This window comes from Schistocerca gregaria, chromosome 4 (genome assembly GCF_023897955.1).
Source record: "Schistocerca gregaria isolate iqSchGreg1 chromosome 4, iqSchGreg1.2, whole genome shotgun sequence".
In the NCBI taxonomy this organism is placed as follows: Eukaryota; Metazoa; Arthropoda; class Insecta; order Orthoptera; family Acrididae; genus Schistocerca; species Schistocerca gregaria.
Window position 1 is genome coordinate 633,140,508 of NC_064923.1, and position 16,678 is coordinate 633,157,185.

General features: G+C 44.6%; 1 protein-coding gene across 9 annotated transcripts in view; it reads left to right on the forward strand.

Annotated features, from left to right (window-relative positions):
- LOC126267249 (uncharacterized) overlaps positions 1–16,678 on the forward strand; it is a 698,963-nt gene that overhangs the window by 582,217 nt on the left and 100,068 nt on the right. For all 9 annotated transcript variants that reach the window (XM_049972261.1, XM_049972262.1, XM_049972263.1 and 6 more), the window contains one exon: positions 6,378–6,559. In XM_049972261.1, the coding sequence (XP_049828218.1) occupies positions 6,386–6,559 (174 nt within the window). In that variant the 5' untranslated portion in view covers positions 6,378–6,385. The remainder of the gene's footprint in view (positions 1–6,377; positions 6,560–16,678) is intronic.

Consider the following 16,678-nt stretch of genomic DNA (forward strand, 5'->3'; position numbering starts at 1 on the left):
GTGGCCTGGAGTCATGCACGAAGACTCCCCAAACCATGACACCGCTTCCCGGCGGGGTCAGGGATTTTCTCTGCCTCGTGATGACTGGGTGTTGTGCGATGTCCTTAGGTTAGTTAGGTTTAAGTAGTTCTAAGTTCTAGGGGACTGATGACCATAGATGTTAAGTCCCATAGTGCTCAGAGCCATTTGAACCATTTGAACCATGACACCGCTGTGCGTCTCCAGAACGTAGAAGTAATGAGGCCTCTCCCCAGGTGTCCGATACACGACGACATGATCATCCGGGACAGAACAGGACCGCGATTCATATCTCAACACAAAGCGGCGCCATTCATCAGCTGCCCATACTTCCTGGTCATGGCACCACTCTACCCGCAACCGTATGGAACTGTAATTCCCTATTCCGGCTGCTACTAGTCCGATAATTGTACAGAACGATACAGAATCTTGCAGGGAGTCCATTACTTCAACAACGAAATTTTCACTGTGCAGCGGAGTGTGCGCTGAAGTGAAACTTTCTGGTAGATTAAAAATGAGTGCCGGATCGAGACTGGAACTCGCGACCTTTGCCTTTCGCGGGCAAATGCTCTACCGACTCAGCTACCCAAGAACGAATCACGCCCGATCCTCACAGCTTTGCTTCTGACAGTGGAAGGTAAGATACGAGGTACTGGTGGTAGTAAAGCTGCGAGGACGGGTCGTCAGTCGTGCTTGGGGAGCTCAGTCGGTAGAGCACTTGCCCGCGAAAGGCAAAAGTCCGGCACACAGTTTTGATCTGCCAGGAAGTTTCAGTCCATTACTTGTTCTCAGATGCAGGTGCGAAGGTGTTACTATGTGCCTGATGCACAATACAGCGGTCCTCCTTTGCGGTGGTCAGATGTCGTCCGGAACCTTGACGACTTGTATGCCTGCCCCCACGTTCCCACGCAGCCCAACGTCGAGCAACTGTCACATATGAATATCCCGCAAATCTAGAACCTGTACGATTTTACCCAACTGGTGCAATGTCTACTCGCAGTGAAGGCCCTATCTGTGTCATCTGCTGGTAATGCTGTCTCGCACGAGTAAGTGGATTCTCCGTGTCCTTCACAGTGATCACTCACGATCTGAGGCTGCTCGCGCCCCTCTTATACCCTACCAGTAACAGTTCTAAACATTTGCGACACTCATGCGCTCTGGTGACCGTTCTACCTGTAGCAGAAATCTACATCTCTTTTCATGTACATACCCGCCAATGGTGTGTACGTGTACGTAGTTACATTGACAACCGACTATGTCTTCTGCGTACTTCAAACTTTTTTGTCAGGTAGTGTATGTCTGACACATGATGCTCGACGGAACATACTGTGGAGGCAGTCCGGCACCAATGCACTTTTTAGACGTGCAGTCCAACGATTTCAAAAGAGAAGTTTGAACCAAACCATGAACTGATTTCGGACGCCTCTCAGCGCTAGTGGGCGGTAACTTGGGGAATGTTCAATATCGGGACAGGAACTTTCACTAGTTTTCTTCCCCATCCTTTCCGGTTTCAAGATTGTGCTCCATCTCTAGCGACCTCGAGGTCGACAGGAGGTTAAGTTTCTAACATTATATTTCATACTACACTACTAGCCATTAAAATTGCTAGACCAAGAAGAAATACAGATGATTAACGGGTATTCATTGGCCAAATATATTATACTAGAACTGACATGTGATTACATTTTCACGCAATTTGGGTGCATAGATCCTGAGAAATCAGTACCCAGAACAACCACCTCTGGCCGTAATAACGGCTTTGATATGTCTGGGCATTGAGTTAAACAGAGCTTGGATGGCGGGTCCAGGTACAGCTGCCCATGCAGCTTCAACTCGACACCACAGTTCATCAAGAGTAGTGACTGGCGAATTGTGACGAGCCAGTTCCTCGTCCACCTTGACCAGACGTTTTCAATTGGTGAGAGATCTGGAGAATGTGCTGGCAAGGGCAGCGGTCGTGCATTATCCTGCTGAAATATAGGGATCCGCAGGGATCGGATCAAGGGCAGAGCCACGGGTCATAAAACATCTGAAATGTAACGTCCACTGTTCAAAGTGCCGTCAATGCGAACAAGAGGTGACCGAGACGTGTTACCAATGGCACACCATACCATCACGCCGGGTGACACGGCAGTATGGCGATGACGAATACACACTTCCAATGTGCGTTCACCACGATGTCGCCAAACACGGATGCTACCATCATGATGCTGTAAACAGAACGTGGATTCATCCGAAAAAAAGACGTTTTGCCATTCGTGCACCCAGGTTCGTCGTTGAGTACACCATCGCAGGCGCTCCTGTCTGTGATTCAGCGTCAAGGGTAACCGCAGCCATGGTCTCCGAGCTGATAGTCCATGCTGCTGCAAACGTCGTCGAACTGTTCGTGTAGTTGGTTGTTATCTTGCAAACGTCCCAATCTGTTCACTCAGGGATCGAGACGTGGCTGCACGATCCGTTACAGCCATGCGGATAAGATGCCTGTCATCTCGACTGCTAGTGATACGAAGCCGTTGGGATCCAGCACGGCGTTCCGTATTACCCTCCTGAACCCACCGATTCCATATTCTGCAAACAGTCATTAGATCTCGACCAACGCGAGCAACAATGTGGCAATACGATAAACCGCAATCGCGATAGGCTACAATCCGACCTTTATCAAAGTCGGAAACGTGATGGTACGCGTTTCTCCTCCTTACACGAGGCATCGCAACAGCGTTTCACCAGGCAACACCGGTCAACTGCTGCTTGTGTATGAGCAATCGGTTGGAAACTATCCTCGTGTCAGCACGTTGTTGGTGTCGCCACCGGCACCAAAAGTGTGTGAATGATCTGAAAAGCTAATCATTTGCACATCACAGCATCTTCTTCCTGTCGGTTAAATTTCGCTTCTGTAGCGCGTCATCGTCGTGGTGTAGCAATGTTAATGGTCAGTAGTGTAATACCGAAACCAGATTAAAGAGCCGAACAAAACAAGGTTCCGGGTTCGAGTCCCGATCTGACACGCAACTTTAATTTGGCGGGAGGTTCGGATAATGTTGTTGCTATGTGTGGACACCAGGACGCTAGAGGCTGTCTGCAGCTGCCTGGCGTGACCGCGCAGGGTTGACTATGTCTTTCTGTTGTGATCGCGGGGGAGCGCAGCGGGCGCAGGTACGGCACAATGGTCTGTGCCGCGGCCGGGGAGACCCCCTCCCGACCTTGCCCCTCCCTCCCGTATTGATCCCCAGCTCCTCCTCCTCCTGGCGACACACACAGAGAAACACAGACATCACCGGGAATTGCAAACTCCAGCCGTGCCAGAGCGCCGTGTCGGATCGACGCTCTCTCTCTATCTCGGCCCCTGACGGCCTGCCGCACTGCGATACTTGTGCTCTCGCGGCAGTGGGTGCGTCCGCAAAGACGGGGCGCAGCCACTCAATTAGTGTCGCGGTCTGACGCTTGTCGCGTCCCGGCACAGGACTTACTACCCGCTTGAATTAACGTGAGGCCTGCCTGGCGCAGTCAGGACGTTGACGACAATAATTCTTCGTGGGGTGAGGTCCGCTAAGTAACCTTTAGTAGAATGTCTTGTTGATGCAATAATTTACCAACAGCCGTATTTATTGTAGAAATTTATTTTATTTTATGAAGTTCTATGTGCTACGAGTTTCATGAAATAAAATAAATTTCTACAATACATACGGCTGTTGCAGGACGATTGATTCACGGATCCACTTATATGGCTCCTTCCATGTACAGCGATTTTACGACTATGAAAAGTGGGGCCTAAAGATGGCATCAGTGTAATGCCGAAACTGGTAGCACACAGAATTTCATAAAATAAAATAAATTTCTACAATACAAACAAGTGTTCAGGACGATTGATTCACGGATCCACTTACATGGCTCTTTCCGTGTATAGCGATTTTACGACTATGACGAGTGGGGCCTGAAGATGGCATCAATGTAATGCCGAAACTGGTTACACATAGAAGTTCATAAAATAAAATAAATTTCTACAATACATACGGCTGTTGGTAAATTATTGCATCAAGAAGTTCATGCCAGCCGTCGTCCCACGATCCATAATGGATCAACGAAGATTTAATAGAATGAGAGGGTGAGAGTCTCCTAGGTTCCTTAACACAGGTTATTTGAAGGAAATTAATAGGGTTCATTTACTTAAGAATTAACTTTTAAAAAGTATTTTCACAATAGTTTAACATTTTTCGGAGAAGTTTCTTACAGTGGCTTTTTATCCTTGCGAATCAATGACTACACCCTTGCACTAAACGACTAGAGACCGCAGAAATTTTTTCAGTAGGGTAAAACGTTCAAAACACCCATTTTGAATATAAGAATGAAGACGTGTCATGCCCCAAGAACCATAGATAATTTTGTTCTTCAAGAATTTTGTATAAACCCAAACATTAAACTAACTGCATTAGTTGATCAGAAAACTGCCAGCGTTCCTCCACATTTTATGGTGTGTCTGTTCTTAATTATGTGGCCCTTACTCCCGATTCTGTTGTGAACAATATTATTTTCCCATTTGACTAATGGTTAAAAACTGCTATAGAGCCTAAAATGCAATAGTTAATAAAATTACTTGAAAGTATTATTTCCTTACGGACACTATAGCTCTTACGAATCTGTCGCTATTTTCAAGTGGGGGTGGGGATTCTTTGTTATCCTGTTGTAATCAGCCACACCGTATACCGTAGCATATGGTAAGTACGTCATGTCAATGCCGTTTATATCGTATGTCAAACGAATATTAGCGTCCTGATCAACACCAGTCCAACTCTGAACTTAAGACGTAATACGAGGGTCACTCTAAAAGAAATGCACATTTTTTTAATCCATCTTTTATTCTACATGTTTGAAAGTTTTACAGTGCGTAGATACATCCTTTACGAACAATATTTTCATTTCTCCACATAATTTCCATCCCTCTCAACTACCTTACGCCATTTGGAACTAGCGCCTGTATACCAGCACGGTAAAATTCTGGACCAACCTGTTGGAGCCACTGTTTGGCAGCTTGCACAAGGGAGTCATCATCTTCAAACCTTGTTCCACGAAGAGAGTCTTTCAGTTTCCCAGAGAGATGATAGTCACATGGAGAAAGGTCAGGACTGTAAAGCGGGTGTTTCAGTGTTGTCCATCCGAGTTTTGTGATGGCCTCCATGGGTTTTTGACTGACATGTGGCCGTGCATTGTCGTGATACAGCAAAACATCCTGCTTTTGCCGATGTGGTCGAACACGACTCAGTTGAGCTTGAAGTTTCTTCAGTGTTGTCACATATGCATCAGAATTTGTGGTGGTTCCACTTGGTATGATGTCCACAAGCAAGAGTTCTTCGGAATCGAAAAACACCGTAGTCTTAACTTTTCCAGCAGAAGGTGTGGTTTTGAATTTTTTCTTGGGTGAATTTGCATGATGCCATTTCATTGATTGCCTCTTCGTCTCAGGTGAAAAATGATGGAGCCATGTTTCATTACCTGTCACAATTCTTCCAAGTAATTCATCTCCACCATTCTCGTACTGTTTCAAAAGTTCGTTGCATACCGTTTTTCTTGTTTCTTTGTGAACCACTGTCAACATCCTAGGAACCCACCTGGCACAAACCTTTTTTAACGCCAACACTTTTAGTATTCTGCAGACACTTCCTTCCCTTACCCCAACGTAGCGCGACAATTCGTTCACTGCGATGCGTCTGTCAGCAATCACCAATTCGTTAACTCTCTGCACATTGTCTGGAGTGTGTGCAGTACGAGGCCTGCTGCTGCGAGGACAATCCTCAATATTTCCGTGCCCGCTTTCATCACGTAACCTTCTTGCCCACCGACTAACTGTACTGAGATAGACAGCAGCATCTCCATACACCTTTTTCAACTTCTTGTGGAAGTTTCCCACTGTCTCGTTTTCACAGCACAGGAATTCTATGACAATACGTTGCTTCTGACGAACGTCAAGTGTAGCAGCCATCTTGAGGACATGCTGTGACGGTGCCACTCACGGGAACAGGTTGAACTAAGTTTGAAAACAAGCGGGAAGGATGTATGTACACGCTGTAAAACTTTCACACATGCAGAGTGAAAACTGTATTTGTACAAAAGTAGTGTGCATTTCTTTTGGAGTGACCCTCGTACATATTTCAACAGAGATGACGTATGAAATGGCTATAGAGCTGAAATTGCAATAGTATCAAGCAGGAAGTTTGGGAGCATTCAAAATGTGAAACGTTTATCATGAAGAGAATTCTACTCGACAGTGACTCCGAAAAATACGGAAATTGTCGAAAAGTATTAGGCTACGCGTTTCACCGGCATTGTGCCGCGCCATCCTCAGGTTGCGGGTACGCTTGTTGCAGGTGCAGTGATGGCAGTGCAGCTGCTGGACGAGGACCACCTGGCGATCAGCGCTATCGTCACGGTGGCCATGCAGCTCATCTTCTTCGCGGTTGCCGCCACCTTCCAGTTCGATAAGCTGACCGACTTCGCCGGCGGCACCAATTTCATCATCATCGCCCTCCTGACATTCTTTCTGGGTCAGGTAATTCCGCACCACAAAAGACACCACAACTACGTTTAACTTTCTGTTGTTGTAATTTTCCCACTTTAAGCCCGAGTATGGACAAGAGAAAGTAGGCTAAATATTAACGTTCCGTCGATGATTACGTGATTATGGACGGACCAGATTATCTGATGAGACGAGACTGGAGGGTACATCCATGCGTCTTCTAGTGGCGCACTGGATAAACATATCGTTATGCCTTTTTCACTGCCGTCTGATAACACTGCCGTTGGTGTAAACTGCCTCGTTTTCAGACTCTGGGTGCACGAGATGTGCGCTATGGTACGACAGTTGACTCGCAATCGTGAAGACGGGTTTCAAATCGCCTTCTGATCATCTAGATTTAGATTTAACATGGATTCCCTGTTCTCAATGCTAATGCCGCGGTGATTTCTTTGAGAAAGGCACGGGCAATCGTCTGCCCTTGGCCTTCACGAAACTGTACTTCTGATCCGTCCCTAATGACGAAGTAGGTAGCTCAACACATCTCCGATTGACTCTTGAGTATCGCTCATCAGTCTGGGGTTCTTACCAGATACATTGGATAAAAGTAATAGAACTCCAAAGAAAACCAGTGCATTTCGTCGCAGGTTCGTTTAGCTGGGACGGAAGCGTCACTGAGATGCTCATCCATCTCCAAAAATTGGTTCAAATGGCTCTGAGCACCATGGGACTTAATTTCTGTGGTTCTCAGTCCCCTAGAACTTAGAACTACTTAAACCTAACAAACCTAAGGACATCACACACGTCCATGCCCGAGGTAGGATTCGAACCTGCGACCGTAGCGGTCGCGCGGTTCCAGACTGCAGCGCATAGAACCGCTAGGCCACACAGGCCGGCCATCAGTCTCCAGTGGCAGACGCTACAAGAGAGGCGTTGTACATCAGGTCGTGGATGACTTAAAATTCGGAGAACATAAGTTCCTAGAAGGATCAACTAGCGCATTACCTTCTCCAACACGCATCTGGCGAAAAAACGAAGAAAGTAAAATCAGAGAGATTCTAGCTCACATAGAGCTTAGACAGCAATCTCTTCTATATTACCTCCATTGCTATCGCGCAGAGAAGGCATTGATTGTTTCTTGTCGCTAACATACTTCACGTACGACCAAGAATCTCTTTGGATTTTCTGCCAGGTTTCGAGACAATGTTTCGTTGTGGAAACTGTTATAAGCATCTCGCATTGAAGTCCGCGCTAAATTTCGAGCTTCTCTAAAACAGAGCCAATCTTGGGGATTTTGCGTCTGTTTAAATTTGGCATGTTTGTTTCGTTGTTTCTGCAACAGTATTCTAACCCTACGATCACTCCTCTCCCACATCATTCGCGATTGGTACAGAAAAAACGGTGACAGTGACAGTGACTTGCGGTCTATAGATGTGGATAGAAATGAAGAAGTAGATCACATTGTCGTAGATGCGACAGACCATAATCTTCCATCCTTTCTTCCTTCTTGACCACTATACAAGGCGTGGCCATTATGATGGCTTCTACATATGTTCGCACTTGAAAATAACTCACGTGTCATACTACCTGGCAACGCAAACAAAAATACAACAAAACGAAATTTACTCCATTTAACAACTGCAAATGTGGAAAGAATGGATTATTAAAAATGATGGTTGTGGTCATGATCCCAATGGCAACTAAAATAATGGAAGAATGGCGAAGATACTCAGCCATGTGGCTTTTGCAAAGGAACCATCCCAGCTTTCTCTGTAAAATACCTAAATCAGGATAGCTAAGCGGGTTTTTGAACTCCGGTCCTCTGGAATATAAATCCAGCTCTTTCTGGTTAGTCATCTCGTTTCAAACTGCTTTTAAGACCGTTTCGTCTGTATATTCAAAGTAGAGATTATCATCCACTAAACATGACGCGTTGTTTGTGAAGCCATGTTTCGTTCTACATTTTATTCGGCTACTTAATTTCAGTTGCGAGTGATCACGTTTTTTAATTCTTTCTTGTCTATCAAATATGTCTACATCTACAGCTTAAGAAGGTCCTAACAAATGTCTTCACAAAACTAATTATTTCGCGTGCATGTGTGTGTGTGTGTGTGTGTGTGTGTGTGTGTGTGTGTGTGTGTGTGTGTGTGTGTGTGTGTGTGGAGGCATTCGCTAGTTGTGATGATGTTACTTTTATTCATTAAAGAGCAGCTTTCCCACAACGTTTCTTCTTTTAATATCCATGATACTGCGTAAGGGGTGGAATTTATTTATTTACTTATTGTTCAGCTAATTTAGTCTATACAAAATGTAGCCTCATTAAGTTGTTAAATACATTTTAAGAAGTTTTTCCATGCATCTCTGTCCGCTGCTGTCATCTGCCAGTTGAAGCCCCCAACTTTCCTGAGTTGGAATTGGTGAATTCGAAATGAAATAATGAAGCCTACAGTTAAATGTCTCTTCGACCGTATTTGGAGTTATTTCTCCTTCGTTCAATTCAATTGTAACACTGGTTATCGGTCCGAATTTATCTTTATCTCAAGACACCTTCAGATGTTCACAAAAACCTGTGATTAACTTAATTAATATACTGAGCATAAATTTTGATTCTGGCTGAAGTTTCGCCACATAACGACAATCATTCTGTTGTGTTGCGCGTTTAGAAGCATGAACTTGGAACTGTTGACCGCTTTTTTACGGAAAAAGATACACTTTTAAGTTAAAATTGTTGCTGATAGTAGGTTATGCCGACTATCTATTGAGATTTAAGTGACCTCTGACACGAAACAGAGTGACTGAGATAGATTTTTAAGATCTGTGCGCTATGCTTATAACAGAAAAATTTAACAGTACTTACGAAGTGGTCTTTAGATAAGGTTTGTTCCAGACTTTGTCAGGTATGTTTCGTACCTCTACTTATGCAGGTCTCCACCTACTTGCGCAATTACTAGATTGAAGTTATGACTCGAATTCTAGACCGAATAATTTATACGAGGAAAGTTTCGCAGTTTGATTATTTGGTCCACAAAAGTTAGATTGATAAACCTTGCCATAGACGGTTGTATATAGCGTCAATATCTCACCGTTATATGCGAAAGCCGGGGAGAGGCTTAGATCAGCTGCTTATTCAAGGAAATTGAAGTGGGATTATTTTCTTGACTTGCCTAAATGTCTGTGAAAACAATTCGCGCTTAAAGCATAAACGAGTCATCGAGTCCAGAAAATGCCGCAAAGGTGCGCACAGGAGATACAAGCCAGATATTTTTCTCTGAACTACTTTGCGGTAATAGACTGGAATAGCCATTCTTACTACTGTCCATAAGGTGAGCGGAAGCAGAATGGGATACGGGTCAGTCTACCACACAGGCGCATCCGTCACGACCGCAACTACCTAATTGAATCTTTCCGACGGCATGAAGTAATTAAAAAAGAGATTGGTTTACTTAAATAAGATTTCAGCGTTTAACGAGGTCTTCCGACGGTTCACTTACTGTGGTGTGGTTTGTGACAGCTCTGAAAGTCTGAAACAATAGCTCTTACATATATCTTAAGGGAAACGGCGTCATCTCCTGCTTGCGTCTACATTGTGCAACAGAATTTAAGGACAACTTTTTCGAAAGCCCGCAATTCCCACACATTGCGATGCTTATGTTTGAAATTTAGCTCAAAGGTGAGTACAACATTCATCTGGAATGGTACAAAACCGTGTAGCCTTGGAACGGCACTTCAAACAGTACGTTGTCGGTACATGAGAAAAAAAGGCCACACCTCAGAAGTATAAGTGACGTGTAGAGTGGGTTAATGGTTTCATAATGGCACCGAATTTCACCACAATTCTACCCTACGCCACCGTGAGCATGTCACACTATGTGAAACTAGTCACAGACCTACTTACCCAAATTTCATTCCTTCTTTTGACGCCTCTGCGATGGAGGTTAGAAGAGTAACGCAAAGCATTGAAATCACGCAATTTTTTTTACGGGTGGCCGAGGAAAACATTCCAGATACACTGTCATTCAGAATCAGCACGAAATGCCTTTGTTGGTGGTGGCATAAAGGGCCTAAATGAAACCTCCCCTTTCCCTGAGGTTATAATTCCCACAAAGTACGCAGTATGGTATGCAACACGAAAATGTCCTTCACAACCGTTGACTCTTCTGCTACCTTCGTGCGTTTCAGTCCTTCACAGTGGGGCTGCATCCACATCGAACGCGTTCTCGCTTCCCACGCCCGGGTTCCCGGGTTCGATTCCCGGCGGGGTCAGGGATTTTCTCTGCCTCGTGATGACTGGGTGCTGTGTGATGTCCTTAGGTTAGTTAGGTTTACGTAGTTCTAAGTTCTAGGGGACTAATGACCATAGCTGTTAAGTCCCAGAGTGCTCAGAGCCATTTGAACCATTTGAACCACATCGAACGTGATCGCACCCGTTTGGAAGCGCAGTGCGACCGCATTTTTTTTTTTTTCCTTCTATATGCTGGAACCACTAGGGACAATTCAAAAAACATTCGACGAAATTTGAACGTGATCTGAAGCAGCTAAGTGTGCTTCTGCTTTTTCAGACCTCCTATTTTGTGTCTTCATGTGACCTGATCATTGGGAGATGCGTGAATAAAATGGCAAAGAGTCCCTCTAAGATTGCCCAGTTTGGCAAAACCTCGATGGCACCCGCCCGCCTTTGCTGATAATTTTAAAAACGTACCTGTACAGACAGAACCCATGACGAAGGTCTAACCGCTTGCAAACCGACACCCCATTCGCCACTTTCCGATTCCAGATGGCCTACTATACGGCGCCAGAGCAGCAGTGCAGCGACCAAAGAGCAGCAGCGTAGCCTGCCTGCAGGCGCCTGGTACCCTCGTCACGGGTTCTGTCTGTGCAGGTACGTTTTGGAGGCACGCAACAAAGGCCGGTGGGTGGCACCGACCCTTTTACCGAAACGGGAGGACATAAAAAGACCAGTTGGAGTTTTATTCGCGCAGACGCACTCTGTCCGCCTCTGCCGCTGTGATTTCGCTACAGGAAGGTGCGAAACAGGTGGGATGAAAAAGCGTAAATATTAGGGCTGTATCTCAACAGAACTCGAACTTCCTTATTTGTAGTTTCTGCTACCTGTCACTTTTTTATTTTATGTTTAATCTAACATAATACAACGCGTTTCTAACCTGTTCTGTTCATCTTCAGGCGTTTGTACATACATACATACAGAGAAATGTTACTCAAAAATAAACAGTCTTAAACTAGATTAATCTAAAACTCTTTAAGTTTCCTTTAATTTACGTCTATGGTCACAATCTTTTCTGTTTAACAGATTACCGGTTTCGGTCTTTAATGACCATCATCAGATCTGCAGCATAAATGGGAAAAATGTAGATACACTCGCAAACTATACACAGCTTAAGAACAATACATAGAGCATATTGAAAAGTAGTACGAGCAAAATTTAAATTTGTGCGCTTTAAATGTGAAGAGGCATACCTGTCTCATAAAAACGAAGTCCTAATGCACTGCAGCCATAGTGGCATAGTCAACTGTTAAAGGCGGAAACAGCAATTCACTGCACAAATTGCTTCGACGTTATGTACACAACACAAGATGGCGGACTGTAGCATGTGAGTCTGTATCGATTATCGAGGTTTTGTATCGATATTCTTGGTACTGACAGATTTGTAGTCAATTATTTACATTGACATATCTTGAATCTCTTGAGTTAGAACTGGCTTAAGACTGTTGAAGATGAGTTTTTTAATTCGGTTATTTCATTAAGAATGTCATCTCCATGCTTTGTATTATGTATGAAAATTTCTATTTCTTCCATGGTATCCATTCTTTTACTTTTTCCTATTTTGTGTATAGTTCCGAGGTTGTCTTCGATTTTCAAATGGTGACCTGTGTCTTTAATGTGAGTTGCTACTGATGATTTGTTACATTTATCGAGCCTGTAGCAGTCTAAATGTTCTTTGAAACAGTTTCTGACATTTCTGCCTGTTTGGCCGATATAATATTTATTACATTGGCTGCAGGTAATTTTGTAAATGCCAGATGCATCAAGATTTGTATCTGGTGGTTTTATATTGTGAATAAGCTTCCTACTTAAGTTGTTGCTGGTGCTGAAGCTGATTTTTACTTCTGTGTTTTTGAATAGTCTTTCTAATTTGTCAGATACTACTCCAATACAAGGCACTTGTACATATTTGAATGCTGGGGCACTTGTTGACTACAAATCTGTCAGTACCAAGAATATCGATACAAAGCCTCAATAATTGATACAGACTCACATGCTACAGTCCGCCATCTTGTGGTGTGCGCATAACGTCAAAGCAATTTGTGCAATGAATTACGTTGGCAATCACTGAAAAAATACAATGCGCAATAGTGTAATGTCAATCAACAGCTCCGCCGCCATTACACCAGTGATGCAAGTGAAGCATCAAGATGATGAAATCGTAAGTGATCAAAGGTCATAGAAAACACTTTCTCACTATTTTCGTAACACATAACTGATTCAAATCTATCTGCATCCTATACAGGCTGTGATATCATACATAGTCAACCACAGGAAGAAAACCAGCAGAAGACATCACTGATTTCGATTTCTAGCCATACACTGCCCCCATCCTCATCGCAAATGCCATACCAGCCGCTACATTAACAAACAATGGACAAAGAGTTTTAGATTAATCTAGTTTAAGACTGTTTATTTTTAAGTAGCATTTCTCTGTATGTATGTATGTATAAACGCCCAAAGATGAACATAACATGTTCGAAACGCGTTGTATTATGTTAGATTACACATAAAATAAAAAAGTGACTGGTAGCAGAAACTAGAAACAAATAATTATCCCACACAATCACGGTTCACAAACATAGCTATTATGGCCGAAAATAATAAGAACTCGAACTATTCGAACTGTTTAAGTCACAGTTCTGGAAATCTCTGGTTCTGTTTGATCTTTCGATTAGCCCGTGAAAAAAAGACTATTGTTTGTACTATGCCAACGACCAGTTTTTAATGCACTATGGATCGCAAAACTAGACAAAACTGAGAATCACGGACTACAGTATCTTCTATGGTGCAGGCCGTATGTACCAACGCCAACTAATAAATAGTTAAGAGATCTCAATCGCGATTCTGTTGAATTCTCGAGCTTTGGTTCGTCCCGCAATCTAGTGACATCTAATGGTATTATCTCCAAGACTTGTCTTGTGGTCGTAATTTATTCTCGCGATAGCAATTACAGACTGTTTACTACGCTATATTTCGTTGGTTATGCAATTAATTCTTGATTAATTTTCTTCGTTATTTCATCTGAATGTTGCCATCTTGTTTTCAAACTGATCTGTGACTTTTTATGTGCTTTTATAACGGTATTTATACAAAGATTAAAATGCTATTTAGCAATCCACATGCTAAATCATTTGTCTCCCCCAAAAAATAAAACAGTGTATTGGGTTTAGCCAAGGAACTTTTCAGAGGACAACATTTTCGCCTTTACTTGTTACCTCTCCTTAAAAATCAGCATAAATGTTTACATAAGGTTCGGGAATGAGGTTCAGTGGGAGAATCCCAAGGAAATGTAATACATCAACATAAGAAATGGATTAGAAGATAATTGTTCGACCGATTATTGAGCAGGGCTCATTAGTCTGGGACCCTTATCAAGTTGCATTAATAGAAGAGAGTGTGAAGATTCAAAGAATAGTGGCGCTTGTCTCCATGGTAACGATTTACGAAGACACCCAAGTAATTTCTGTGCCAGACGGTACAAGAGAGGTGTTATGCATCACGGATTAATTCTGCTTTCCACGCGCCGTTAGCGAAGATCCGAGGTATGATCTCTAGTGGCGACACCTGGCTGTTTCAAGCGCCGTCCAGCCCGAGGATGACGTCGCAGGGCTCCCCACTTTTTCTCCATTACAGAGAAAGGTTGTACCCACCTTAGAGCCAAATTTCAAAATTAAATCTGCATCTACATGGATACTCTGCAAATCACATTTAAGTGCCTGGCAGAGGGTTCATCGAACCACCTTGACAATTCTCTATTATTCCAATCTCGTATAGCGCGCGGGAAGGACGGACACCTATATCTTTCCGTACAAGCTCTGATTTCCCTTATTTTATCGTGCTCATCGTTCCTCCCTATGTAGGTCGGTGTCAACAAAATATTTTCGCATTCGGTGGAGAAAGCTGGTGGTTGGAATTTCGTAAGAAGATTCCGTCGCAGCGAAAAACACGATTCTTTTAATGATATACAGCCCAAATCCTTTATCATTTCAGTGACACACTCTCCCCTGTTTCGCGATAATACGAAATGTGCTGCCTTTCTTTGAACTTTTTCGATTTACTCCGTCAGTCCTATCAGGTAAGGATCCGACAGCGCGCAGCAGTATTCTAAAGGAGGACAGACAAGCGTAGCGTAGGCAGTCTCCTTAGTAGATCTCTTACATTTTCTAAGTATCCTTCCAATAACACGCAGTCTTTGGTTAGCCTTCTCCACAACATTTTCTGTGTGTTCCTTCCAATTGAAGTTGTTCGTAATTGTAATACTTAGGTATTTAGTTGAATTTACGGCTTTTAGATTAGACTGGTTATCGTGCAAACCGAGGTTTAACGAATTCCTTTTAGCACTCATGTGGATGGCCTCACACTTTTCGTTATTTAGGGTCAACTGCCACTTTTCGCACTATTCAGATACTTTTGCTAAATCATTTTGCAATTCTTTTGATTTTATGATGACTTTATTAGTTGATAAACGACAGCGTCATCTGCAAACAACCGAAGACGGCTTCTCAGATTGCCTCCCATATCGTTTATATACACTCTGGAAATGGAAAAAAGAACACATTGACACCGGTGTGTCAGACCCACCATACTTGCTCCGGACACTGCGAGAGGGCTGTACAAGCAATGATCACACGCACGGCACAGCGGACACCCCAGGAACCGCGGTGTTGGCCGTCGAATGGCGCTAGCTGCGCAGCATTTGTGCACCGCCGCCGTCAGTGTCAGCCAGTTTGCCGTGGCATACGGAGCTCCATCGCAGTCTTTAACACTGGTAGCATGCCGCGACAGGGTGGACGTGAACCGTATGTGCAGTTGACGGACTTTGAGCGAGGGCGTATAGTGGGCATGCGGGAGGCCGGGTGGACGTACCGCCGAATTGCTCAACACGTGGGGCGTGAGGTCTCCACAGTACATCGATGTTGTCGCCAGTGGTCGGCGAAAGGTGCACGTGCCCGTCGACCTGGGACCGGACCGCAGCGACGCACGGATGCACGCCAAGACCGTAGGATCCTACGCAGTGCCGTAGGGGACCGCACCGCTACTTCCAGCAAATTAGGGACACTGTTGCTCCTGGGGTATCGGCGAGAACCATTCGCAACCGTCTCCATGAAGCTGGGCTACGGTCCCGCACACCTTTAGGCCGTCTTCCGCTCCCGCCCCAACATCGTGCAGCCCGCCTCCAGTGGTGTCGCGACAGGCGTGAATGGAGGAACGAATGGAGACGTGTCGTCTTCAGCGATGAGAGTCGCTTCTGCCTTGTGCCAATGATAGTCGTATGCGTGTTTGGCGCCGTGCAGGTGAGCGCCACAATCAGGACTGCATACGACCGAGGCACACACGGCCAACACCCGGCATCATGGTGTGGGGAGCGATCTCCTACACTGGCCGTACACCTCTGGTGATCGTCGAGGGGACACTGAATAGTGCACGGTACATCCAAACCGTCATCGAACCCATCGTTCTACCATTCCTAGACCGGCAAGGGAACTTGCTGTTCCAACAGGACAATGCACGTCCGCATGTATCCCGTGCCACCCAACGTGCTCTAGAAGGTGTAAGTCAACTACCCTGGCCAGCAAGATCTCCGGATCTGTCCCCCATTGAGCATGTTTGGGACTGGATGAAGCGTCGTCTCACGCGGCCTGCACGTCCAGCACGAACGCTGGTCCAACTGAGGCGCCAGGTGGAAATGGCATGGCAAGCCGTTCCACAGGACTACATCCAGCATCTCTACGATCGTCTCCATGGGAGAATAGCAGGCTGCATTGCTGCGAAAGGTGGATATACACTGTACTAGTGCCGACATTGTGCATGCTCTGTTGCCTGTGTCTATGTGCCTGTGGTTCTGTCAGTGTGATCATGTGATGTATCTG